We start from the raw sequence: 26,937 nt of genomic DNA, 5'->3' as shown, positions 1-26,937 counted from the left end.
GTGCAACTACACACTTAACTACTGTATTAATTATCCAAGAAGGGGCATCATGATATCTGAGATAACAGACACTGTCTTAAATATTGCAGCCTGATAGAAGTATCCACTGTGGGTATATTTATTCTAGATGTGAAACAGTTTTCTCCTTCAGCAGCTGATTAATTGCCCTTTTTTTTTTTTTTTTTTTTTTTTTTAGTAATCAGCTAATTTACAAACACATGTTCTTGCCCATAAAAGTCTATCTGAAAGACTAGAACAATAACTTTTTCTTGCTTCATTGTGCTCTTAGCTACTCACATGCAAGACAGTAATTTTTGTTGATTCTCTTGAGGGCTTCCCTCCTCTCCCTGCCTTGTATAAGCAAAAAGAGATGACTGAAGATAATGCTTCTTATCAAGTTCAATCTTAGGAGAAGAAAATATGATTACAAAATTGCATAGATTGTGAGATTGCTGGATAGACTGTGAGACCTGGAGTTACTTTGGCTCGTGTTAAAGGACTGCAGCTGCTGAGGTCCCCCCTGAGCAGAGCAGAGGCACAGTTGCTAAGATGGCTAAACAGGTTCTCCTTGGCAGCTGAGCCAGAGTGTCTCTACAGTCCTAGCTTGCCACAGTGGTAGGATAATAAGACTTTGTGCAGTAACTTATTAAGCTGTCATAATATAATTGCATATCTGAATCCTTGATATATGCTTCAGTCCTGGTGGGTTTCATTGCTTCCGAGATTTCCACAAAAGGATGCGTGTTGCTAAACGTGAATGGCTTTGCTTAATATGAAGTGAACAGGTCCGGGTAAACTGCACTCTTAGGTATCTGCTGTTAAATGTTTGTTTGTGCTAGCCATAGACCCCATCTGACATGTTCCATAACCATGAGGAGATATGAAAGTGTGATGCTTTCCCCAGAGAGCTGTGCTCGCTGTCAGCTAGTGGCAGAGCACTGAGGCTGGGGGCAGGCGAGTGGGAAAGAGCTTTGTCTGTCCCATTCCATTAGTATTTCTCCCTCTGAATCATAAGCTATATCCAGAAAGTTTGCTAGAATATACGCTCAGCTTGTAGGGAGCTGCAGTGCTTGGGCAAAGGTTACATCCTGGCTTTGAGACAGATAAGATAAGCACTGTCATTTACTGATACCTGGGATTTTTGCAGTGTTTCCTCAGGGATTTTCTTGTTCCTAACCAATGCACTTGAGCTTTCTTGTTTTTCTCTCTGTATGCCTACTGTTTGTGCAACTTCAATTATTTTTTGTTTGTTTAATATATATTTAATTGTGGCTCTGTTTTGCTTATAGACATTATGAGCGCTATGAAGTATCTAAAACAATAGAGGATCGACCTGGCCATCCTCTCATTGACAGGTAATAATAAATTAAATTGCTAGGTAAGTTGAAACATTATCTTCAGCGGTAGATGTTAACCTATTTGGTTATCTAAACCATGCTGAGATTTAGATTCTTTGCCACTTACAAGCAAATAGTTCCAGGCAGATTTGCCAACAAATTTATTTTGGATTTTTTGTTTGTTTGTTTCTGACTAATAAGACAAATCCTGCTTAGGAAATTCATCGTTTTTATATGCTGAAGGGTCTGCTCTGAGTATTTTTAATAGAAAATATTTGTATTTCTGTATATCTCTTTCAGTATCTGAAATTAATCCATCTTGTTTGTAGGCATTATGAGCGTTATGAGGTTTCTAAAACCATCGAGGAGCGACCTGATCAGTCATTTGCTGACAGGTATGTAGGATATTGAATTTCAGCATCATCTATAACATCTCTGTGTTTGTGTCAGAAGGCCTTGAAATGTCCAATAACTTAAACTGTGCTGATTAAGTTGATATTATGTATCACTGCTGTGTTTTGCAGTTTTCATGTCATGTTTTCATCTTAAGGAAAACAAGTAACCTAACTTTTGGCAGGTTTTAGGCTGTGTTGTAAGCAACAGTTAGCAGCATTCTAGTGGGAGAAGCAGAACTATAAGGAAGTCAATACGTGGGTGGTGCTACACTTACCTGCCTGGAAAACAATTTCAGTTAAAATTATGGCTGTGTCGTAACGTACTGTACAAACGAAGGTGCAGTTGTCCTGATGGCCATTGTGAAACCTGAGGTGGCAGCAGGGAGGGAAGGGAGAGGGAACAGTAGCACATGGAGCAGGAAGGCAGTGGCTGTGTCACACGTTAAGTTAGAGCTCTTTGACTGTTTTGTTTTAGTCTGTGCTGAGTGGTTTGATAGGTTTTGTTTGATTTTCATGTGCAGCATCCTATTATAGTTCCAAAGGATGATCTCTGCTGTATATTTCATCAGTTCTTGTAGTTTGAATCAGCATGCACCTCTGTATTATGAGGAAGTTCAGTGTTTAATAGGGCACAACTTCAAGATCTGTTTAGTTCTGAAGGATCTAAAACTTCAGAAAGTTGCCCCCATTCTGCATTTAAGAGGTAACTAGATATATTTGTGAGGAGGAAGTTCAGGTGCTAAAGCCATCCTGGGGTAGGATGCCCTGCTTTCTGCAAGTCCTGTTCACTACAGACAAGTGTGCAACTGCCTCCCCTCAGATGAGTAGGTCAGCACTGTACCTCAGATAACCAGAACTGGGGGACCAAGAAATTCAGTGCAACTTGGATATGTATCATTTACCTGTCAATAAAATACAAAACTCCCTTTATTCTGTCTTATGCAGCAAGTGTCCCAGTGCAAAAATGGTGTTGTACAGCCATCCATAGCCTCACTGTTGAGGTCATGGCCCAGGAAAGGAGATCTGTTTTGTTCTCAACTATTTTAAACTGAGAAACCAGCAAATAAGACTAATAAGATATCAGAAAGCTGTTGCTAAAGCTGCCTTTCATACTGTCAGTAAATTGCCTTTTTACCATATGTTTTCCTGTATATTTGAATGGCCTTTCTTGGCTAATACTAATTTCAAAAAGTACAATTGAAGTATGATTTCATTTTCTTACTAAGTTAGGTTGTTTTAGATACGTGCTTTCAAAGTTACCATTCTGGCTGTAGTCTTTGCAAAGCTTCCATAAGGAAGGGGCTGTGGTTTTGCCTGTTTCTGTTCAACAAATACAATGCTTGTCCTCCTGTAGCTGAAAATGTGAACTTTTGCAAGTCTTTAATACGTGACTGTCTTGGCCAATATGATGCCTTTCCTTCCCCCCCTTGCCTTAATATCCAGTTGTCTTCTGGTCTGTTCATCTCTTGGGTTGATGAGAGGGCTGGTGACAGGAAGGATTGGCTGTCTGTAATTCAGAGTGGGAAGATTGTTGTTTGTGACTGGTTTTATTAGTTGAGATACAAAAATAAATGTTTTCTGTGTCTTTAGGAATAAGTCCAAGTCAACTTCAGAACTGGATGAAGTCACAACAAACAAGAATGGTAAGTTCTGTTTAATTTTCCCTGCTCTTTAAAAGAATCTTTGTTGGAAACTGGTCCAGCACCAGCTGTAGTCATTCTAACTAGGTTAATTGTCAAAGACCTTTTTGATAGTTGCATCATGCTTCAAATTCAAAGCATGGCCCAGTTTACTATGTTTTAGCAGGAAGAGAAAATGGATACAGTCAACAGATAAATACAATTAGTTATTCTCTTGAGTGTCTTAGCAGTGATTACAAAGGAAACTTAAATGCTTAACTTTCAGATGACTGAAACTTTACAAGATAAACTGCCCTGTCGGTCTAGCACTCAGATTCTTGTACATGCTCATGCTATGTTTGCTCTGTCAATAAAAAAGCCCTGCATACCAAGATGAAAGGTGTTTGGCACAACTGCCAGCTGTTTTTAACTTGTTAGCATACTAACGCAGCCAGAATTCAGTTCTTGGTACTGTTCTGTCGCAGTAGCTTTATTTTTTTTCAGTTTTTCTCCCCCAAGATCCTGCTGCCTCTCTTGAGTTGCATTCTTCAGTTATATAAATAATTTTCAAAATATATTACACATTAGAGCAGCAAACTTATAAAAGCTATTTCTGTGTCTGAAATGTGATGGAAAAGGTTTTGCATTAGTAGCAGGTGACAATGAATGAGTGGATATGAGCAGAATCTGTAAATAAATGGCTGCAGCAAGATGACTTGAAACAGAAACGGATAAAGGAGACATAAAACTTGAGCTATGAGTTTGAGGGAAATACTGTATTAGAGGAAATATTATAAATTGACAGTAGTGCTTGAAACATGAAAACTTGAAACTAATGAGAGAATAAATGATCATCATATTGTGTAATGGTAATCTATAGCAATAAAACAAAGAAAAACTGTAACCAGGACAGAATTTAAGTGACTTGTTTCTGAGTAATTTTCTCAATTCAGTAGTTCAACTGTAAAGTATACTTATAGTGTTTAGAAAAAAACAAAGGTGCTGCCATCTAACAGTTAAACCTAAAGAAAGATAATTTGTTTGTTTCCTCTTTCAAAATTTCAGACAGGAATCAAAAGGTTTTCTATGCTACAAATGTCACTTCCCTTGGCTATTTAACAGAGCATCCAAATGATAGAGAGAATTCTGCAAGTTTTAAAGATAAATGAATGTGTATCAAGATAAGCCTTTCAAGGATAAGCAAAGTTTCTAGCACTTTGGATTGTGAAAGAGTTTTTGCAAACAGAAATCATGTAGAGAAAAAGAAAATAAAAAAACTGAAAGGCAAAGAAAATATCCCACCATTCAGTTGTGTATTCTACATGTGCTTCAGTCCTATTGGAAAGGAAGAATCTAACTTGTGGAGCTAAGTGCCATGCTCTCTTAAAAGCCTTTCAATAAAGCTGAAGGAAAATACCTATTTATAGATTAAACATCATGTAAAGGGCTACACTAATAGCAATACAAATAAAAAAATATATATATATTCTGAAGTGTGCTGGTAATTTGAAATGCAAATCTGAAAAGGGAACTAGAATAACCTGTGAACTGTGGTGAATTATTGCTTCTAGAACTGTATCCATGGTCCTGAGTCCTTGCTATCTAGTTATGTGCCTTCAGATGTCTAGCCAAAGTTTCTGCACATTGCTCAAGCAGGTACTCACAGCAAACACTCGGAAAGGTCTTGGAATACCAGCGAGTCACAGAAGGGGTCTCAGAAGGAGCACGTCCTGTCTGCAGCAGAGCTGGAGAGACAGCAAATCCTTCAGGAAATGAGGAAGAGAACATCTCTACATACGGACAGCAGCTGGATTAGGCAGCGCAGTTCCAGTGTACACAAGGAGCCCATTAGTCTGTACAGCAATAGTATGAGGAGGTAGGAAGCATATTAAAAATGAACAGTGTCTCTCATTAAGTGTTTGTGTTCAGTTGTTCAAAGCTTCAGTGCATATATTGCACTTACAGAAACATATCCAGCCTGTAAAAATGCTGTGCGGTAGCCTGGAGGCAGTACAGAAGGAAGCCTCTATGATAGGCGGGATTCAATTTCTGTGAGTAAAGACTGTGGAGATTTGACTCTGCGACTCCTTATCTCTTGGTTGATGTACCACCAGCAATAGAAATCAGTAGTGTACTTTGTCACTGACAAATTCATTTAAGAATTTCAGTATGACTATTTGTTATGGAAATTGATTATTGTAGCTATATAATACTTCTTTTACATAGAAAAGCAAATTTGGAAAGCCTGTCTTGCTTTAACATGTAAATGTTGGGTCTGTCACTTTGAAAACAGGCCGAGTTATCAGTCATGGGAGTGTGTGGCTGTTGCACCAGCACCCTGTTTCTAGATCACGTTGTTATCCAAGGGCGGGTGGATTGTTGTTTCCAAACTGGTATCCCTTGGAGAAAACAAACAAATCCACTCTGAGCTATATTGATATACAGTAGACTTGGATATAGTTCACCCCAGTAAGAGCACAGTGTGGACTGCTCTGCTGTTGTTCTCTAGTCTTGGAGGGTCCCCTTTCTTTCACTCCACCCTTGTTTTATCCCTGACACCAGCACTGGGCACAAAGGATAGTTTGCAGCTGAAACATTTTACATCAATGTAATGAAAGTATTGCTCAGGGTCATCCAACAAGAATACTCTTGCTGGAAGATCCTTAAAATGCTAGGATAATGTTTTCCTGTTTAAAATAGGAATATGGCTCTTGGATTAGCTGTCCTGCCCCTCACATTTGCGTATGGAACTATATTACAGGGGCGAGTCCTTGGACAACCTCGATTCTTCAAGAACAAGCTCGTGGAGGCCTCACTCGTGGATGAATCAGTCTGTGTCCTCCTCCTCTCTGTCATCTAGTCAAGACTTGAGTCGCCCGGTGTCCACGTCAAACCGGGCCTACATGCGCACTCCTGCCTCCAGCAAAGCCCCTCTGCCAGCCAGCTCTGCCAGAGCACCCTCCATGTCCCAGCCTGCCCCCCGGGCCCAGGCACCCAGCTCTGCTTCCCAGCCCGGCTCGCAGATGCACAGCAGGTCTGTAGTGTCCTTCTGCCACAAGTGTATGAACCCCTGGGGAACAGCAAGCTCTGTAAGACACTGAGGTTGGCAGCAGTGTTCTCACCAGTAACCTTAACTAAGAAGTTAAGTCAACTTCTTTCCTGTGAGGGTGACAGAGCCCTGGAACAGGCTGCCCAGAGAGGTTGTGGAGTCTCCATCTCTGGAGATCTTCCAAACCCGCCTGGATGCCACCCTGTACCATGTGCTCTAGGTGTCCCTGCTGGAGCAGGGGGGTTGGACTAGGTGATCCCTGGAGGTCCCTTCCAACCTCAACCATTTTGTGACTCTGAAAAATGCCTTGAGTTTTCTGAAAGGGATGTTGGAACTATGAGCTGGGATTACCTCTCTGTTCCTTGCAGCCAACTTCCCCCGGCTTTGTCATTTACTGCTTTAGACTAGCCCAATAATAAATCACCAGTCTCTAAGCGGTTTGATGATCACCAAAATGATTAGTAAAAGCTTTTTCCAGATGGCATGTCAGGCATTTATTTTCTTAGGCTTCTTTTAACAAAAGATTCCTCAAACCCACAGTTTCCTGCCTTCATCTTCATTGCCTCTCCACCTGCTTTCTGACTTGTGGTCAGTATCTTTCAAGGAGCACTCAGGAATGCTCATAACCAATGACCATGGAGAATTAGAATAGGATGTGGTCTTTAATACTGGAAGGAGAACAAGAATTGCAACATGTTTTGAAATAAAAAAGGAATTCAGTTGTTGCAGGGTAGATAACTGCTGTCTTACACACTTGATACATTTTAAAAGTACCTTGACATAAGACTGTAGAGTCTCATCCACACAAAATTACATGTATTCTATAGAATAATGCTGTAAAAACTCCTCTTGCATTCTCAGTCACTTGATAAATTCACTAATTTCCTTAAAGCTAGGCTCCTGTACTCTTTATACTATAAGGAAATGACTCTTTTAAACATGTTTGCTCATCTTGTTCTCATTTCCACTTTCTGGTTTGCTAGCATCCCTGTGGATCTGTGGAAAGTGACCTCAGTGTGGCATACTTTCAAGGAGCTACCGTAGTACTGCGTGTCCAGGATTGGCCTTCTGCTATCTAATAAGGTGCAGATGGTGGCACTTGGCAGGGAGCTTGCTGTAATACAGCCTTTAATGATTTCCTAGGAATAAGAAGTGAGGCAGGAGCAGAGAAAAAATGTGCGTCTGTACACTCCAATCTTAACAATATCCTTTTTTTTAGGTTTATTTGTGCAATGCATGCTATGCAACAGAACATCTCCTGGGAATCTGACACAATTTTTATTTGTTCCTATGTAACTTTCATTTAAATTAACTTTAGCTTTCTCTAGCTCTCATCTCTACAGAATACTCATTTCCAGCCCATTTTCCCTAAGCAGCCTAACCAACAGTCCACTCATTACCAGTATTCTGTTTTTTACCAGTATTCTTTGTTTTTAACTCAAAAAGCCTTCGATAACTTATCTTTGCCTTTTAAACCTCCTCGAGCCGACTTTTAAGGATTTTCGTTCTGTATTTAGGTCAGTCAGTGGGAAGAAAATCTGCTCATACTGTAATAACGTTCTGGGCAAAGGAGCAGCCATGATCATTGAGTCTCTGGGTCTTTGTTACCATTTGCATTGCTTCAAGGTGAGCGCCCGGCGTCCTGCCGCGGAGGAGCGGCTGGCAGGAGCACGCGTGGCTGTTGGGGGCACGCTCACAGGGGCTCTACTAACCTCCTGCTTTGCCTTCTGCTCGGCCAGCGCGCTGCAGGCACCTTTCCATGGGGCAGGCCCCTCTGCAGGCGTTCAGCACTCCCCTCCGGGGCTGTGCTTCAAGTGGCAGAGTGAGCGAGGTGACTGGCGTGACGCGGTGGTTCCTCCTTTGGGCAGACGGCAAAAAATCAGAAGGTGTTGAGCCACCTCTCCTAGAGAAACCACGTTCTTTCAGAAGATCTCAAGTTTGAGAGATCTGAATATTCTGAATAGCCTGGAGTGACTGATCGCTTCTAGCTGAAGATATGGAGCTCTGTTTTGCCCCACACTGCAGAGCTGATGGTAGCAGCCAATGCCACTTTGGGGCATGCATAATTCTTTTAGCTCTATGTTCTTCTAAAAACATGTAGAAGCTAGTTTCCTTATTTAAGGACCAGGTGAGGAATTAGCCTCTGAATTGGTGACCTCCTTGGAGCCTGCTTCCTCCAGCAGGTTTAGGAGGACCTCTTCTGTGTCTGCATGAGAACATTCTCCCTCTGTGCCCAGCTCAAATGCATCAGCCAGAAACTCACAAGGGATTAGAAGCCTTTTACTGTTCCTGCCCACCTGAGGAGGAAGCATTTCAGTCACCTGGAGAAGTTGTTCTTCACTCCCTTTCCACAGACCTTACATTTTCTGCAAGAGGATCAATCAGTAGATTTTTGACCAAGCCAAGAAAATTACAAATTTGTCTTCTCTAAATTTCTTAAGATTAATGAAGCTTTGAACAAACTGCCACCCAAAAGATTAATTTCCCATTTAAGCAGGCTATATCTCCTTCTGGAGACACCCAACAGTTAGTGTGAAAGTTATCCAGCTGTTCATGTGTTTATCCAGGGGAAAAAAATGTAACTGCCACGCTCTCTCCAGAGAAGAGCATGTTAAAATGATGCAAAACCCAGGAAAATGGGATTACACGAGTGTTTGCTGCTTTGAGTGCCAAAGGGCTGGGGAGCCCCGAGCCGCATGGAAGCTGCCGCAGCGCGCCCAGGTGCTCTGTGCCAAACCCACCGCTGCCGCCTCAACAACACGTGTTCTCATGCTGAGCCAGCCCCAGTTTTCAGAGAAACTGAGGTTCACATTAGATATAACAAACTAATCTCTGAACAGCTTCTGCTTTGTATTTGTTTAGTTTGTGTGTACGTGTCTCTGCTATTTGTTGTCCAGTCATCGCCCTAAAATTTCTCAAGGCTGGTTACGTTTTGATCTACTAATTGTCACACGTTTGCTTTTAGTGGTTGTGGGTCTATGGCTCAAGCTTTCTGCATTTTACTCCAAGCTGCTTTTGAGTACTGTTTTCTCTTTAGCATTTCGTAAGGATTTGCTAACCTTTGGTGTATCGTGCAGTGCGTCGCCTGCGGGTGCGACCTCGGGGGATCCCGCTCCGGAGCTGAAGTCAGAATCCGAAACAACGAGCTCTACTGCAATGATTGCTATCTCCGATTCAAAGGTAAGCTGCTCGCTCTGCAGTCTGCACCACTGTAGGTTGTCTTTGTGGTCAAGTGTTTCGTGCTGAAGTACAAAAAAAGTAAGGAATTCAAGTGTTTGTACAGCTGAGCCAGCCAATAGGTTTCCTATTTAAGTTGGGGTATTAGTGAATAGCTTCAATAGGGTTTGATTGGCAGTTCCCCTTTCTCAAAGGTGGTGACTCCTCACTTTTAACCTGCTGGTAGCTGGCTTTACTGCCTTGTTACGAAGCAGTTTCAAACAGCCGAAGCAGTACAGTCATCCCGCTTTCTTAATGGATCTAAGAAAGTGGTGTGTGTCTAGGAGTCGTCAGCTGCTGAACAGGCTCATCTTGATAAGAGAACTCATTTTGAAAAATGATCTGAATTTATAAAAAACTAATCTGAGTATGTATTTAATTCAATCCTAACTCACGCTAGGAAAGCTGTTAGTATATCCTGTGCAGGTGGCAGAAATGCTGTTTTCTCTCCTCGATACTGTTTTTTGAATTATAGCTTTGTGATTGGTTGTTCATTTAAGTCAGCAGGAAATTGATTTCTTACAGATCTTAATTGAAAGATGCAATATAATTTCTTTTCCTTTATTACAGTTTGCAGAATTCTGACTTACTGGAGCATGATGTTAAGACTTTGAGTAATAGGGTGGTCTTTTTTTCTCTCTCTCTTTTTTCTTTTTTCTTTTTTCTTTTTTCTTTTCTCTCTGGTGCTGTAGGAGATGCTAGGCAATTTCCTAAGTTTTAGAAATGGCTTCATGGAATTTATGTAGCTCTATTTTTAATGTAGCAAATGCAGAATTCTTCAGAATTATAACTTCAGAGAAGGGGTTTCCAAATGATGTGCAGAAATGTGGACAGTTTTCCTAGCTAGAGTCCAGCCCATTTTGCTGGTCCAGGAGGTAGCCAAGGGAGTGGGCTACTTGGACTGAGATGAGGAGCAGACCTTGAGCCTCTGCTGACTGAGGAGCCCAGCTCAACATGGATAATTAGTTGGCCCATATACTACTTACGGGGGTATAGTTGTGTTAAATCCACATTTTTATTCTTCATGCGTTAAATATCTATTGAAAATGCTAGCAGCAAAAATGTAAAGTTAGCATAGTCTGTTAATTCTTAAATTGAAAATTGACTTTTTTCCCCTAAGCTGCTTCAATGGCTAGAATTTAATTAGTTTCCCCTGTCTCTCTCTTAACAGCTGGACATCCAACCTCCATGTGAAACAAATGTAGATATGAAACCACTGTTGCAGATAGAAGAAGTGATTGCTGCTGATGTAGATCTATAAATATATATATTGTGTGTATGTGTGTGTTTTTCATGAGTAACTCTTGCTTGTCTAGTCTTCATAGCAATGCATTGTATCCCCAATATAACTGTATTTTTATTTATGAGAAAGTAATTGTACTACAGAAGCGTCTGGGAAAAATGCTTTCACTTTTCAGCTTCAAGTACTGAAAGAACAAGGGAGAAAACATATTTTCAGTAATAACTTCAGAATATTTTTGAGGCTTATAATCAACTAGCTAACTTTCCAATGGTATATAAAGAGGGTATTTTGTTCCTGAGCTCTTGAAATGAGCATTAGAGAAATAGTTAATATAAATATATATTTGCAATTGCTGTCTCTATTTTTGACATATACTGAAAGCGAATTCTCTAGGTTAATATGAAGTTGCACTTAAATGCACACAATGTGTTTGCTTTTCATATGGTGGTTTCTAAAACTAAGTGCTTTTTGAAACTTAAATACAAAGTATAATCTGTTTGCTCAGTGGTGATGGCGTAATATTTTGTGGAATCCAGCAAAGGGGAAGAGTTCTCCCTTTTGCTTCCCATGTGAAAAATGTAACTGTCACTTTTTCCTCCATCCACCGAGTGGAGGACAGTTGTTCAATTACAGTATATTTGTAAATAAATTTTCTGATAATGCATTTATTAGAAGTTTCTTTTCTTCCTATCCAGCAAAATATGTCCATAAGGTGATTTGTTGAAAAAAAAATAAAATCTGTTTGAATTTTGCTTTGGTAAAACATTTTTAAAAAAGGATTAAAACATCACCTTAACTATGCTTAAGAGCTCTTGCTCGTGTGTGTGTGTGGTTCTGCTCATGTTAGACTTCAGTTTTTGTAGATGATGCCAGGCTACTCCTGTCCTCCCCTTCAGCATTTACTGCAGCTGTGAGGTTGTTTGAACTGCAGGCGCAGCCCTGCAGGGCCAGGGTCGGGAGGGGTGGCAGCCCCCTGGGTTTCTCCTGTGTGGTGAGAAATGGAGCCCTGAGGCGATGCGGGGGCTGGGCCCTGAGGAGATGCTGAGGCCCCACAGCCGTGTGCACTCGGCTCCTGGCTGCACCTCCCACACTGTGCCCCTCGAGGGGGCCTTCCCACATCCTTCCATGCGTCTTTCACATCCTGTCCTTGCAAGTCACAAGGACAGCATAGGGTGGCCCAGAGTCACAGAATGGTTGAGGTTAGAAGCGACCACTTGTCATCACAAGTGTCCAGCTGGGTAGATGAGGGGAGAGGGGCAGATGTCATCTATCTCGACTTCGCCAAGGCTTTTGACACTGTCTTTCACAACATCCTCCTGGATGGATGACATATGACCTGGTCGCTAGAGGTCATAGAATCATAGAATGCTTAGGGTTGGAAGGGACCTCCAGAGGTCATCTATTCCAACCCCCCTGCACACGCAGGGTCACCTAGAGCACGTGGCACGGGACTGCGTCCAAGCAGCTTTTGAAGATCTCCAGAGAGGGAGACTCCATAACCTTTCTTGGCAACCTGTTCCAGTGCTCTGTCACCCTCACAGGAAAGAAGTTCTTCACAGGGAGGTGGAACTTCCTGTGTTTACACCCATTACTCCTTGTCTTGTCACTGGCCACCACCAGGAAGAGTTTTGCCCCAAGTGGTGTTTGGTGTGGGTGAGAAGACTTGGAGGAGGAAAGGGGCACTGCTGGGATGGGGTAGGAGGGCAGAGGGACTTGTGAGTTTTGGCTCGTGTGTGGCACCCCAAGGCCAGGCTCAGCACTGCTGCCTTGCCAGGAGCAAGGATGCCATGGTGGAACAGGGGAACCTCCCCTCTGTGCATGCTCTCATCCTATGAACTTTGCTAAATTATCTGTTTAATCTACATCTTTAGAAATATATAGCATAATATATAGCACAGGTAATAGAGTGCAATGCTAGGAAGTTGCTTTGCCCTTTAACCTCTATGGGTCTCTTGCTTGGCTTGGTTTTCTTGAGCCTTTCCTCTGGACAGATGCTGTATGCTCTTTGCCAAAGAATTCCCTGTAAATAAAGACTGGATAAGAGTTATATTTAAATGTTATTTATTTTTAAATGTTGTTTATTTATAAATGATAACTTCTTACATGTTGTTTAAAAATGCATTTATATGTATAGGAATGCCTGACCCCACCACAGCTGCCAAGCTCCTTGTTTAGTTGCATTTGTGGAATGATTGGCTTGGCCCTTGACACATTCAGTTAAGTGTCCCCTGTGAAAAAGGGTTGCAGAGGTTTCGGGGTTTGTTTCTGTTCACCAGTGTAACACAAGCTAGTAAGTAACACTGTAGGTTACACGTGTGGGCTGCAGGCTGTGAAGACTAGCCTGAAAACAGGCGAAGTGCAGAAGGCCCCTCTCTGCTCACACAGTTCTTCTAAGTCTTGGTTCTTTGCTTTTGGTTGCAGAAGATCAGGTCCCTCAGAGCCATTTCAGAGAAGGAATCAAAATTAGGTGTGGTGGAGACCTGGCTCTCATTTAGGGCATGAAATTTTGTGTTGAAGGGACACAATGTCCCTCTATGTTAGCTCTCTTTTTCAGACTTTTTTAATGGTAGGCAGTGTAGACTATGCACATAGTGGGGATTTTTTGTTTGTTTGGTTAGTTAGTTACTTTTTGTTGGTTGGGTATTTTGGTCACAGCTTGAAACTCTATCAGAGAATTTAGCAAAACTCACCTCCTGCCTCTACTGTGGAGCCAAGGCTCCCGTTCCCCAACTGGTTTTCTGCATCCTGGAGTGACTCTGAGCCAGATGGTCTTTTCCAGACTATCATCAAACATTTTGAAATGTTTGGAATGTTCTAAATTAGAAACAAATAGCAACTGTGGGCAAAATAAAGCCCCTTTTTCACCTCCACCCTTGGAGGAGAGAAGGCAGGAAAAAAAATGCCTTATGAAAATTGTTATATCTTTATATTACAGCATTTGCACTTTGAAATTCAACAAAACCCATTTTATGCTCGCAACACAAGATGGCAGTGTGGAAGTACAGCTTGCACAAAGGCTTTAATCTTCTGTGTTCCTCTTTCTGAAATGTTAAAAGCTGATGTTATCTGTACGTTAGCATCTGACATGTGAAGTGGTCCTCAGTCACGCGACCAGAGTGCGAGAGGAGCGAGGAATTGGAGAGGTCAAAATCTGAGCATGGGCGCGTTGAGTCTGGTATGCAGAAGACCAAGTTCGTGCTCTGGGTGTGTTGCTTGGAGAATGGAATTGTTTGTGTTTCCGTACAAAAATGCATATTGTGGTTGTGAGATAAAAGGAGTTTGTCTTGGTATGACAATTGCCACATCTGCTGAATAACGCAATATGTGAATGATAAGGAGAGTAGGAAAGACAAGTTTCTCTGGGGTTTTTTCCTACAGCTGGCACCATGAGGTGGGATGTACAGCTCAATCCAAGCAGTCTCCTTCGGTCTTGTCTGCCAGTTGATTAACTCTTACTTAAGCCAAGGTTAAGTAAACACATAAGCAGAACGTTTCTTATGAACAGAAATAGACTAGAGAACTTCTAGTAGAGAAGTGGTTTGGTTTTGAGATGTTGGTCGAGGGAGAACACATGCTTGTTCTGACTCCTCAGTCATTTCAGACTGTGGGTTTTTTTCTTAAGGTTAAAGTTCTTAAGTGTTGGTGTCTAAGTGGAGCTGACTGCAGATGTGCTCGGCCTCTGCATTTCTGTTCAATTCTTTAGAGATTTAGGGCTCAGTTCAGTTTCTCGGTCTATGGTGTCAAACACAGTTTGAGATCTGGTAGTGACTAGGACATCTGCCTGGGGCAGAGGATAAGATGCAAGACCTGGGGGATGCTCCTGCCCCCTGGAGTGGCAGCTGCGGGTCCCGTGAAATACCCTAGGGCATCTTCAAGGGCGCTAGATATTTATGAGCAGGGAATTGAATCAAGCTCAGGTCGTACAGACAGTGGCACCAAGGTGTAATGTGGTGGCTGCCGAAAAGGTGTCCGGCACAGGGCACAACGATTAGGGCTCTGCATTGTATCTGGTGGGAGCTTGGAGCCTCATTCACCTACAAACATGTAGCTGTTTTACACAGCTGTGTTTACTTATCTTCATGTTGACCAAAGTGCCTCAGAAATAGTGGTTCAGCTGAAGAATTTTCAGCCCTAAACCTATCCGATCCTTATGCTCACTGCCTATAACAGTAGCAAGTAGCTGGTTGCGCGGTGTCATGCAGAGGAATATGGCTTCGGTCTGCGTGGTCTGCAAAGAGAAGCTCCAGCATAGAGCAGTGGTCAAGACGAGACCTCAAAAAATGAAAGTATGTTTTCTGTAACTCTTAGTAAGAAATTAGCACAGGCCTTGTCTAACAGAGGAGGAATGAACAGCCTCTCAGAGCAACATTCAAAGTATTGCATGCGTTCCTGATTTTGCTGAGATTTCTTTAAGAATTTTTATTTTCCTTATATTTAGAGATTTCCGATAGAAATGTACAAGCTAGTTTGCCTATATGTTCACCTTTTCAGGCAAATAATAGCCAGGAATGCTGGTTATTGGCAAGATCTATGTAGCAAGCCCTGCATTAGAGCCCAGCATCCAAATTTGGCGCTCATACAAGTCTCCTTATTTTCTGAAAAGTACCTCACGGGTGAGCCCCAAGGGAGCTTTCTGCATGGTCCAAGTGATGATAGTTCATGATTTTAACAAAAACCAATTAGCAAGACACATAATTACATGGAAGAGCAGCTCCATGCTAAACATTCATCAGCATTTTTATTTTAGCTCCTTGCTGTTTGGAAGCTGGGGGCATGTATTTAAAGTAGCATAGAAGGATAATGTAGACCATTCATTCGCAATAGAAATATTCTGGGGTGATCAGTAGGGCATGGGTTTATTAAAGCAGAAGAATTTTTTAATTGACTCAAGCTCCTGGAAACAAACTTGCCTGTTACGAAGCTGCTGGAGGCAACAAACAGTCAGGAGAGGTATGCAGTGCGGTGCGAGCTATGGACGTCTGTGGCTTTGCCTGTGCAAAAAACCTAAAACACCAAAAAATACATATACCTGTGTGTGTATTCAGGCACAGACTCTCCTTATTAGTCATAATAGAAGACAGAAAAAAGGTAAGAGCTGTTGTATGAGTTGCTCATGCTGACGTCCACCAATGTACAGGTATGATGTCCTGAGCGCAGGGTTGCAGTCAGCCTCGTGTGCTCTCTGCAAGCGGCTCTGCCAGAGCAACTGTTCTGAATTCCCTGCCCTGGAATTCTCTTACCCCTTGGCCTCCCTCAGGCAGTCAACCAGATGTGCCATTTATTGGTGCATCAATTACACATGGCTCTTGGGGGACGGAAATTCGCGGATTTCGGTGTCAGGCAAGATTGGTGCAATCGTTTTATCCGACCTTCAAAGATCAGAACCTCTCACCCCAACTTCCTGGACTGAGCACGTAACTTTTGTTTGAGCAGCAGTGTGCTGGGTTTGAAAGAAGGCCACTGCAGATCTAAAGAATGCAAATGATGGAAAATCTGCCACATACCAAACTGAATTGTTCTTCTGGTTAATGATTTTTTTTAAAAATGTTCATTTTATTTTTGGCTATTTTATGTATTATTTTGTTATATTTAGATTACTATATGTATTTTTAATTCCTTTTGCTTGATCTAGGCTTATAGCACTGAATTAATTCTTCATTTTCTTTTTTTTCTCCTAGATTGCGCATGCTATTTTGATATAATAGCCTTTTTTGTTTATTATTTATGAGTATAAATAAAACACAGTAAAATATCATTCTGATAATACCATTACAATGTAAATTTTACATTACTATCTACTGACAATTATAATAGTAATTATGCAATGATATAGTATTATAATATATGTGGTAATTTATTTACTTCTTTTTCCTTGTTAACGTATCTGCACATAGAGCTTTTATTGCCTACATCATTCCAAAAATGCTGGAATGCTTCTGTAGGAGGCTACTATGGAGACAGTGGTCATCACTCAAAGAATTACAACACAAATTCCCCAGGAAATAAAAGAAGAAAAGAAAAAGAAATAATCCTTCAGAGCAATAAAAATCTGAAACTCTGTAAGATTTATGTTTTGCATATGTCATAATTTTGAAATCAGAGCTTATGTCGATGAGGGAATTTTCCAGCGTAAGTCTTCTGGCTTAATAGGTAGGGTGTCGAATTGCCTCTGTGGGAATGATTATCACAGAGTTTCGGGGTGGTGCTGCTGTTTTTTTGCTGCTTTGGGCAGATGCAAGTAGGAGATTCCCGGCTAGTGTGTCTCGGCTCCCAGGGGACACGATCATGTTTTGTTTTTTAATCCGTGGTGTCTAGCATGAGGTGCAGAAGTACAACTTGTTCCTGCTGCGTCTAGCGAGCGTGGATAGAGCGGGTCCACGCTGGGGCCCTTCATCAAAATGCACTTCTGCAAAGATAGCTATTGCTCTCTGCTGATGCTCATCTAAACAAGGCTCTTGCAGAGAGAGAGATTATTTCTACTCGCATGCGATACTTCATTTTAAGTAGCCTTCATTCCTGCTGATGTGACTTATTCCTTATATGAGGCATATCTGTCATGGGCCACAGCTCATTGCCGATGGCAGTTATGCCAGTGTGCTCTTTTCCAGGGGAACTGGAGAGGAATCACAACACAGTTGTGGGAAAAGCCCGGTTGATTACAATGGAGCAAGTCCCTAAATGGGCGGCCTTCAGCTGGTCGCAGCTCTCCCCTATTAATGAAACCTGGCCCTACAGCACAGCGTCCTGCAGAATCATCATTGCAAGACACACTTGTTTTATAGTAGGTTATGCAGAATTCCTCTTACAAAGGAGCTTGCGTTTCTACCAACAACTTGAATGCTCACCAAGAGTTTTGGCCCTCAGGAAAAATAAAAGAAATGTGACAAGTCATTTGTTTGTCCTTTGCCGTTGGGATGGTTGGATGTTTTCTGCTGAAGAACTTGCTATTCTTTGAGGCTATGACAGTTCATAGCATATCTTAACACCTGCAAAACTCAGGATTTTGCTTTTCCTCTGCTTGTCCATTCAGCATTGGAAGAACAGAGATTCTGGGCTGAAAGTCATTACTGCCAGCGTACAAAGCTACTCACATCACCCAGAACATGGTGTGCTACACCAGCCACCTTGGTTTCATCACCACCAATCTTTGTAATTTTGTCCGTATCCCCTAGCGAGGTAGCAGTAAATCAAAAAGGAAAAAAATATATGCTGTTCTGCTGTATGTCTGCTTGAAAGATGGGTAGAAGCTATATAAGAAAGGGATGTAGATCCATTTGCCCTTATTATGCTATAGTTTTCCTTGTAAAGTACTTTGAAGATTCATAGCATTGTTGTCTAGTACGTCCTTCCTATGAAAGAACTGCAGTGAGGTGGACATTCATGCTGCTATGTTTAAACTATACTTTAATAGTAAACACAGATCTGTCAAATGGAGTCGTTCCTAAGAAACGCATTGAAGGGGCTACATTCACTGAGCTTGTAAAATCAAAGCTTCCCTTCACCAGAGAACATCCCCTTCAGTGTCTCAAGGATGTGACCTTTGAAGTATGCTAATAAAGTTATCAGGGAACACAGGCACAAATGCTCTTGGGTCATTCCCTCGAGCAGCAGATATTTACACTCATACTCCTGATTTTCGTAATTATTTTTCCCCTCATTACGGCTGCTTCAGCGATTTTTTTACAGGGTAACAACAATGGTTATGTTGTTCAGTGAATATATTTATTACCCAATCAGGCTTCATGCCGAGACAGCAAAACAGATGCATTTGTAATGCTGTTCCCATGAATGTAGATCAGCTGCAATGCTTTGATTCCCTCCTTGGTTTTAAGCAGGGCCCTGTGTGCCAGCAGGGCAGGGGTTCACTTGTCCATCTGTTGCTTCTCCCAACAAGACTGGTGCTTTGAAAGGCCACTGCTGCTCTCAAGCCTGAGAAGGTTTCCCTGTGCAACCCGCTGGTGCCAGGTATGTTTTGCTCTTCAGTTAACTCCAGTGACTTGCACGAAAGGGGAGTCTGCCCCGCTGGAGATTTGCTTTGTTCTTGGCCAGTCTGAACAAGAGTATGACTCAGCCCTACAAGGTGATTAGTAAGATTGAAGAGAGAACCTTGCCTGAGCTGACTACTCAAGGCAGGCTATGTTGTTGGCTGTGTTGGTGGTAAAATTAGCTTCATAGATGTGAGCAGAGCTGCACAGGCCTGCCTCAGCTAGGCACGTCCCCGGCTGCAGGCAAAATTAATGTTACCTTCCAAATTTCACCTCTGCTTTTGACTGATGGCCCCATATGGGGCCACATAAGGCCTATATGGATCGCGCAGGTACTACTTACCAGTTTGAGAGGAGATCTGGAGAAGTGAGCGTGTGCTGAAATATGCTCTGGTGCTGTGGAGAAGCCAAATGCTCACCTGCTTTTGTCGAATTAAAAATCTGCTTTGAACTGTTTTGGAAGTCTCTAATTTCAAGCTCTCTGATTATGCAGTATTTTTTTTACAAGCCAAGTGGCCTTTCTTTCTTCCTTTAAAGTAAGCAGATGATAAGAGCAGACCCCGTAGTTCAATAAAAAATTAACTTCTCTTGGCGTTACTTCAGCTCTACAGGGTGTGAAGAGCTCTTAATAGATGTTGATAGATGACTGCTTCTCCAAAAAAAAAAAAAAAAAAAAAAAAAAAGCCAAGGTTGATGGCATTTTCTTAAATAATAAAATCAATCTCAGACAATCTGTTGGTCCTGGACTTTGAGTGATGGGTTCGTTCTTCCTCGCTACTTTTCAAGGAGACTGTATGCAATATTTTCCAACTTACCTAGCTAGATGGTTGCAATACTCATCTGTGTAGCTGTACTGGCTATTATCTTCCATGTAAGGTATTGGGTTTTATTTTTCAGACATACTGGCTGCACCCATCAGCTGCTTGTAAGCTTCAGTTTTGAAGTAACTAACACAGGAGAATGCTTAGTCATAAATGTTTTTATTTAATTTTGGGTTAGGTCTATGTGGATGGGGGGACTGTGACAGGATGTTTAATTTCCAGCAGTAGTGGAAGGTTTTGGGACTCGAATCTGTTGCCAGGCTTTTTCTTTATGCTTGAGTCAGACTAGAAAAAGTGCTGTGTTTTTGTTTGTTTGTTTGTTTGTTTTGTGTTTTGTTGTTTTTGTTTGTTTGTTTGTTTTCTTTTTCTTGTTATTGTTTTTCCTGTGCCCAGATATTATGGATTTGGACTCTCAGATCTAGGTGACTAGTTGAAAGCTGTGATAGGCAGGCAACAGCTTTTCAATACAATGTTGGAGTATGGACTGTCTTCTTCGTGCCAGAAGGTCATCTTTATGGGTCACAGTGGGCAGAAGTTGATGCATTTCCCTCATTGCTTTTCTGAGCAAAACAGCACTTTCCGGTGCTTGCTGTTCACTCATGGTTCTGGCCAAGAAAGCTGGACACCCTTACACTCTGGACCTGCTGGTTTTATCTTCCCTATGTTCGTGTTCCAGCATTAAGGACACATTTGGCATTCCTGGAAGAGAAACCTGACGTTCAGTGTCCCCCCTGAAATGTCAGTGACTAAAGGGAGCGTTTCCGTGGGGCTCTCGCAGGCTGGGGAGCGGTGTGGGGCGCTGTCCTCGGGCCCTGCCGCGCTGTCGGGATGGCTCAGTGCGTATCGGCCCATGGCGAGTGCTGCTGGCAGGACTGATGACTCCTTGGCAGCGAGCCCATGCGTGACTTGCTGCTTAATTCATTCTTTCAGTCCCCCAGCCCTGCTTCAGTAGCTTTTGCAGATTCACGCAGGGGTCAGGGTCCTTTTCTGCACACAGTATGCAGAGGGCAGAGTATAAGAGGGTCTCATCCCCAGTCAGCTGGTAACTAAATCAAGTTGTCTTAAATGCAAAGCAGTTTTGAAGTATTCTGATTTCCATCAGAACTTGATGACTGTTTGCCACCATGGAGCGAAAGTCACGTCTTTTCAACAGAACTCTCTCAGGACTCCAGAGTGGGCTTCTCGTGGCCCTTTGGCTGTCTGAATCAGATCCTGTAAAGACAGTATAAACTTCTAAGTAATTGGAGTACAGGAACAGTCAAGCAGGGGAGTTTTCTATCCTTTGTATCCCACTCCCCAAAAAAGCAGGGATATGAAGAGGTTTATGAAATGTTTCTTCCCATTTTTAGTTGATACTACGATGAGTGTGTTAAGCTTTGTGTGTTTGCTGGAATTTGAAGGAAGTCAGAGTTGTGGAAACGGATGGACATGAAATATAGGAAGGGGGCTATCAACTTCTCTGCTCAAAGTCATTCAAAACTATTCCCTGTATCATAGCTTAAGTTATGTCTCTTTGGCTAAAGAAGAATTAGAGCTCAAAGGATGGTGAGGTGATGCAAAACAATTGCCATTTTTTGTCATGTTCTTTTGACAGATCAACTGAATACCTCTTTTTAAAGGTTTAAGCAGTCTAGTGAAATCCTGACTCTACTACAGGGCTTTGTGGTGGCATTATAACTGGCATGAAGTATGTGAGGTGGTGGACAACTGTGTGAAAAACTGTTTATATTATTTACTTTTTCAGAGAATACTATAGCATATACATATACTTTTTTCAGTCTGAGCTAAAGCATTGTTTTTGTGTTTCAGTCAAATGGGACCATTTCTAGAAGCCTTTTACTGAGGCATTTTTCAGCTGGGAGCAGAAACTGACTCAGCAACAGCAGTAGTTGATTCTTTTGCACTGGAGTAATGCAAGAGATGAATTTAGAGAATTTCCTCAGAGAAAGTAAGCAGTTTTTCTGCACTTCATGAAAATTGTGCTGGATTTAGGTTGTATCTAATTGACATTTTTTGGCCTAGATGGTGGATTTTCTCTGAGGCTTTCTATCCAGGCTCTTCGTAGGCTTGAACTTGCTTTGCTTGTGGCATTTGAACTGATGCTTCTGATTTTGCAGACTCATACCTTGATTAAAGATTTAGACATGCCTTTTAATTAATTTTTAATTAAAATGAAGGAAGAAAAGAAGAAAAGAGGGGGAGGAAATTCTGAAAAGCTGAAATCTTTGGTCTGCTTTGAATTGGCTTCCACTCTTGTTATGTTTGAGCACTGCAGCTGGTTCAGTCTTTTCAGTTTTGTTAAGGACTGACCAAAGTATATTGATATTTCTTGCAAGGAGCATCTGAACTTTGAGTTCTCTGTTGTCCATGTGTGCTCTGTTGGCATCCTAAATTCAGAAACCACTGACCAGAAGTCAGAACATGTCCAAAGAGGCTCACAGAATGTAGTGGCCATTTGTAGCGTATTTAATGTCAAAATAATTTTACAAGACTACAGCCATTAACACAAAGTGATATGCATTGTTTTTTCTGTGTAGTAATTACCTTTCACCTTTTCCTCACCCTCAAAAATCTTGTCAGGCAACAGCAATCTTATCTGCTCCAGCTAAGCACATTAAGAATATTTAATAAAAGGTCATGCTCTTTTTCATAAATACATTTTGTGCACTGCTTTGAAGATTTTTCGTTAAAAGGATGTTGTACTTAATTGCCTTTTTATGCTGAGTAGCTTTATTGGAGTTAACAAAGTGCTTTCATAGCTCAGTATAATATTCAATTAGGTAAACATACTAATTTCTATTTTATTTGCTATCCATCGGTCTCTTTTTAAGATTGAGTTTTGTTTCTGGTTTGACTTCTGACATCACCAATTATATTTCCTTCAAATACGTTTGGAATCCTAATAACTGGATGATGAGCAGACTACATCTTCTAAATTATGATCAAAAGACAATTTGTTACAGATCCAATGTGATTATTAGGGCACATGGCGATGCCATGTGAGGCAACTCGTCTGACTCATATTCTCTTTTTAATCAAAAGTACTCTATGCACTACTTTGTCCATTTGCTTCTAGATTTGTTTAGCTTAGCAAAAGGCAGGAAGAGAATGTGATGATTCACTTATGAATTCAGGAGAGGGAGGGAATTAAACGCTAAGAAGAAGATATGTTTAAGTTAACAGAATACTGGCATGAGATCAAAGGCTTATAAATGGGTCATAAGTGGGTCACACAGGAAATTAGAACAAGATTGCTGACCATTTGAAGAATGATGTCTGAGCTAGGGCATGGCATAGAGACAAGAAGGACTTTCAGAGATTTATGGAGGCATGTGTGTGACAGAAAATAGAGCAGTTCCTGCATTACCTTATTGTCCAAATCTCCAGACTCACTGAGCAGTTTAGGGTGGAAGGGACCTTCAGAGATCACCTCAACCAACCCCCTTCCCCCTTTCTCAAGCAGGATCACCTGGAGCAGGTAGACCAGGACCTTGTCCAGATGACTTTTTAATGACTCTAAGGATGGAGATCCCTTTGCATCTGACATATTGCATCTTCTATGGTCGTTGAAAGGAATGCTGTGACAGTATTTGGTATCTGATTCTTCTTTTTTATTAACTGGTAGGGCCAAGATTTCCTTATTGGCTCCCCTGCTTGTTTCTGAGGTGGTGTAGTTTACCAGCAAGGGCAGGGTGTGTTAGTGCATCTGATGGCATTTGTACATATTGCAGTTCCTCATCTGTGTGCTTCGATCACACGCAGGATTGAAGGGATGGCCACATTTGAGACTGAGGCAGGCCTTCTCCTCCGCCACGTTCAGTTAGCAGGGTTTTGCCAATGTTTGGAACATGCTAGGAGAGCAGGGGAGCTTTATAAAGTAAGTGCCTTGTTGCTGGCAGGATTATGGGTATTGGCAACTACTTGATCTTTCCTGTTCTGTTTCCACAGCACATTAGAGTTGTGTTCCTTGGCTGGGTTCGTTCTTAGACACTGGGGCACTAGGTCCTTTTTGCTCCTTACAGGTACAAGGGTGCACGTGGGCATTTACCACACTCCTGCCTAGCTGAGCCTGTGTCATGTATTCACTTATCTCAGAGCTCTCTCTTCCTGCTGCAATTTGCTGGCCTCTTTCTAATGTTGGTAAGGCCAATGCTGGCCAACTCTCTAAGAACTGTTGCTCACTGTTTCCCATCATTACTAGAGGTCATAAGAACACCCATCTAAAATATGTACCTTCACTCAGATTCCATATACTCTATTTTCCAGGTCATTAAAGAGACTGCAAAGCAATTTCTGCAGCATTTGCAATTAACTTCTTATTAGAATTCTTCCAGTCTTTCAGTTCATAGCACAGAAAACCCATACAAATTAATTTTTCAGATACGATAGTGAAATGTGATATTTAGAGTTTCACTAAAGTGTGTTACTTCATGAAGTCTCTACTCAGTTTCTCTACTCATGGTCATTTTATCTCTGTGTGCAGCAGACCTAACTATTTCTTCCCAGAATGCAGTCATGTGGCAAACTGCATCAAAGCTATGACTCAATTAACTCCGAATATGTGTATAGATTTACTCTTTTATCCTTTTCCTGTGCAGCATTATGAGATGCCTGGACCAGATTCTCAACTTGGTTCTGACACCTTTGAAAATTAAGAGTAGTGACTGTTTCTCAACAGTTTGCCACTCTATTTTTTATGTACAGAAATTAATTCCATAACTGGATTTATTTACTTGCTATGTGAAGGACAATTATTGCCAATGAATGGATATTAAAAATAAAACACTTTAAAAATCATTTTTCTTTTTATATTGCTCAATGAAAATAATGCAGACACTTTTTAGTCAGTTTGTGAGATTCATTTTTCAAGTATAATGCCACAAAAAAAAAATCAGGAAATGCTTAGATGCTTCCAAAAAATTCAGCTTTGAAATTGTAAGTAAAATCATAAAATCAAATAGACAGATCATATACCAATACCTTGCTGCTCTCAAGCAGTTTTTTAGTTTAGGTATTAGTCTATTTCATTTATTTAAGGGTTACTCAAAGTAGAGATCTTGCAGATAAGGCATTAGTGTTTCATTTTAGAATTTGATCTTTGGAGTCAAAAAAAGAGAAGTGTTTCTATTCCCTGATGGTCCATATTAAGGGGCAGTAGTAACTTTTAAAAACAATCTTTTATAGTCTTATTTTGAAATAAGGATATCCCCGATAGAGGCTGATGGATCTGATCTTTCATTAATTCCGATGCAAGGCCTCTTCAGAAGAAAATGTATCATCTTTGGAAGAAAATGTCTGAGGTTTTTCCCAGGAGCTTTGAAGATTATTTCCAAACATGAAATGATCTATAAATTGAAATAGCAATTAGGAAATTTTCCTCTGCATTTTAATATTCCAGCTGTTAGTCACAGAGTAGGATGACTACCTATAACGTTTTTCCTTTTATTTTTAGTAAATGAGGAATTAGTGAGTTTAGCAATAGAAGCTGGTGTTTATTGGTTACCGTGGCAACCTATTCTGCATCATACCCTTCAAGAAATACCTTTTAATTTGCTGTGTCCTAAAGGATATGCCAAGCAGTTTACTGCGTCCTAATGAACATGTATTTAACGCTACCTTATGATTAACACGTTAAACTATCTATGGAATTTTTGTCTAGTGTTAAAACTGAACTTGTTAGAGAGACCTTTAATTCACTAGGAATATATAAAAATAGTTTTTTTTTTTTACTCTGCTTATGCAGTTATTTTAAGTATAAAACCCTAAATATCATTTTCTGTCTTCTCCATTATTTAATTTGGGGTAAGATGTTTACTGGGGCCCCTTGTTTTCTAAAGTAGCTGACTCTCCCCTGCTCCTCCTCTCCATGCCACTTAGTACTTCTACTGAGATATCTGCAGTAATATTATTACAGCTTAATGTGATTTTAGTGATAAACTGGTGTATATATTGTCAGATTTACATAATTTAGCTATGATTTAGCATGATTTAAATACTGTGTTCCTGAGGAGTGCAGAGTCTGCAAAAGAAAAAAAAAAACGAAGGCCAAATACATTCAAAATTATTTGGCAATAATATGCTGAAAATTACTTTTTGGCGCTAGGCAGTAGGGGTAGTTTCCACTCGTGTATATCCATGAAATTATTTTAGCATCTGGAGATTTGGGTTTGTCATTCAGGCCTGGATCATCTCATTTTAGAAAAGCATGAAAATCATACAACTGGAATGCGATGGCAGCATGTGTTTTACTGTAACTTGTAACTCAAGGCACAAATGGAAATATATATTTGAACAGTGGAATTATATGCAAGATTGCTTTGGCTCGGTTTATTATATCATTAATATAGAATATTATAGTTGTGACAAATGTATACATTGTTTTATAAATTAATCAGGGCAGAGTTGTGGTGCCAGGAATGTTTGATTTACCCTTTTACTTTCAATTCTGCACTCTATTAATCTGCCTCTGATGCTGCTGAGCCAGGGTCTTCCTGTTCCTCTAGCAGAGTCCCTAAGGTAGTATGGGATTTTATTGCCTCTAAAACCATCACGGCACTAGTCTCTGTTCAAGCATATCCTTGTAATGCTCTGACTATCTCAGTGGACAGTGGTATAACTCAGCCAAAAGCATTTCTGCTCACTTCTCTTCACAACAGCACATCATTACGGCCCAGAGGCTCCTCTCTGTTCTTTGGATCTCCCTTGAGGTGCTGTTTGAGAGTAGTTGCTCTCCTTTGAACATTGTTTTTTCTGAAGATTGAAAAAGGTGTGGGTTTTTTTCTGATTTTTTTTGAAAATGATGACAAGGTTTGACTGTTTAAAATCTTTTTTTTTTTTTTCTTAAAGTCTTTCTATTCCTAATCTTTTCTTCACACTGCTTAATACTGGGGATCTCTCTCATAGTAGACAACAGCGCTATAATAAAAAAACTCTACTGGACAATGGACAAGCTCATCTTTATTTACTTGCAGACAAAGTAAACATTTTTACTGCCCAATTTTATCATATAGGCTTTCCCTGAGTCTTGAAGAGGGATGCATATGTGTAGAGAGCATTTGTCTGCATCACGCTTATGTAAATAGCACTTGCTTAATGACCTCTGATGCTACCAGGATCTTTTTATCTTATGGCTGTTTTTAGGAAAAGACAACAGTCATGTTTAGGTGTGGACTCCTCCTCTTATTGGGAACACCAGCATGTGAGGGATATGTGCAGGGAAGGGCTTGCTCAAAATGCTCCTCACTTACATGGCTCGATCGTGTCCTCCATAGC

At 41.0% G+C, this 26,937-nt stretch overlaps 1 protein-coding gene across 1 annotated transcript in view; it reads left to right on the top strand.

The window, feature by feature from the left end:
* LMO7 (LIM domain 7) overlaps window positions 1-9,658 on the top strand; it is a 40,956-nt gene extending 31,298 nt beyond the window's left edge. Inside the window, exons 23-29 of the mRNA XM_088540302.1 lie at window positions 1,290-1,355; window positions 1,667-1,732; window positions 3,323-3,375; window positions 5,008-5,227; window positions 6,113-6,385; window positions 7,918-8,026; window positions 9,478-9,658. Of these exons, the coding sequence (XP_088396428.1) occupies window positions 1,290-1,355; window positions 1,667-1,732; window positions 3,323-3,375; window positions 5,008-5,227; window positions 6,113-6,385; window positions 7,918-8,026; window positions 9,478-9,615 (925 nt within the window). The 3' untranslated portion in view covers window positions 9,616-9,658. The remainder of the gene's footprint in view (window positions 1-1,289; window positions 1,356-1,666; window positions 1,733-3,322; window positions 3,376-5,007; window positions 5,228-6,112; window positions 6,386-7,917; window positions 8,027-9,477) is intronic.
* The last annotated feature ends 17,279 nt before the right edge of the window (window positions 9,659-26,937 follow it).

Source organism: Tinamus guttatus, unplaced genomic scaffold (assembly GCF_059628265.1).
Source record: "Tinamus guttatus ecotype Peru unplaced genomic scaffold, ASM5962826v1 Tinamus_guttatus_pri_ptg000058l, whole genome shotgun sequence".
In the NCBI taxonomy this organism is placed as follows: domain Eukaryota; kingdom Metazoa; phylum Chordata; class Aves; order Tinamiformes; family Tinamidae; genus Tinamus; species Tinamus guttatus.
The sequence above is the reverse complement of the archived record's forward strand: the minus strand, read 5'-3'. Positions and strand labels throughout refer to the sequence as shown.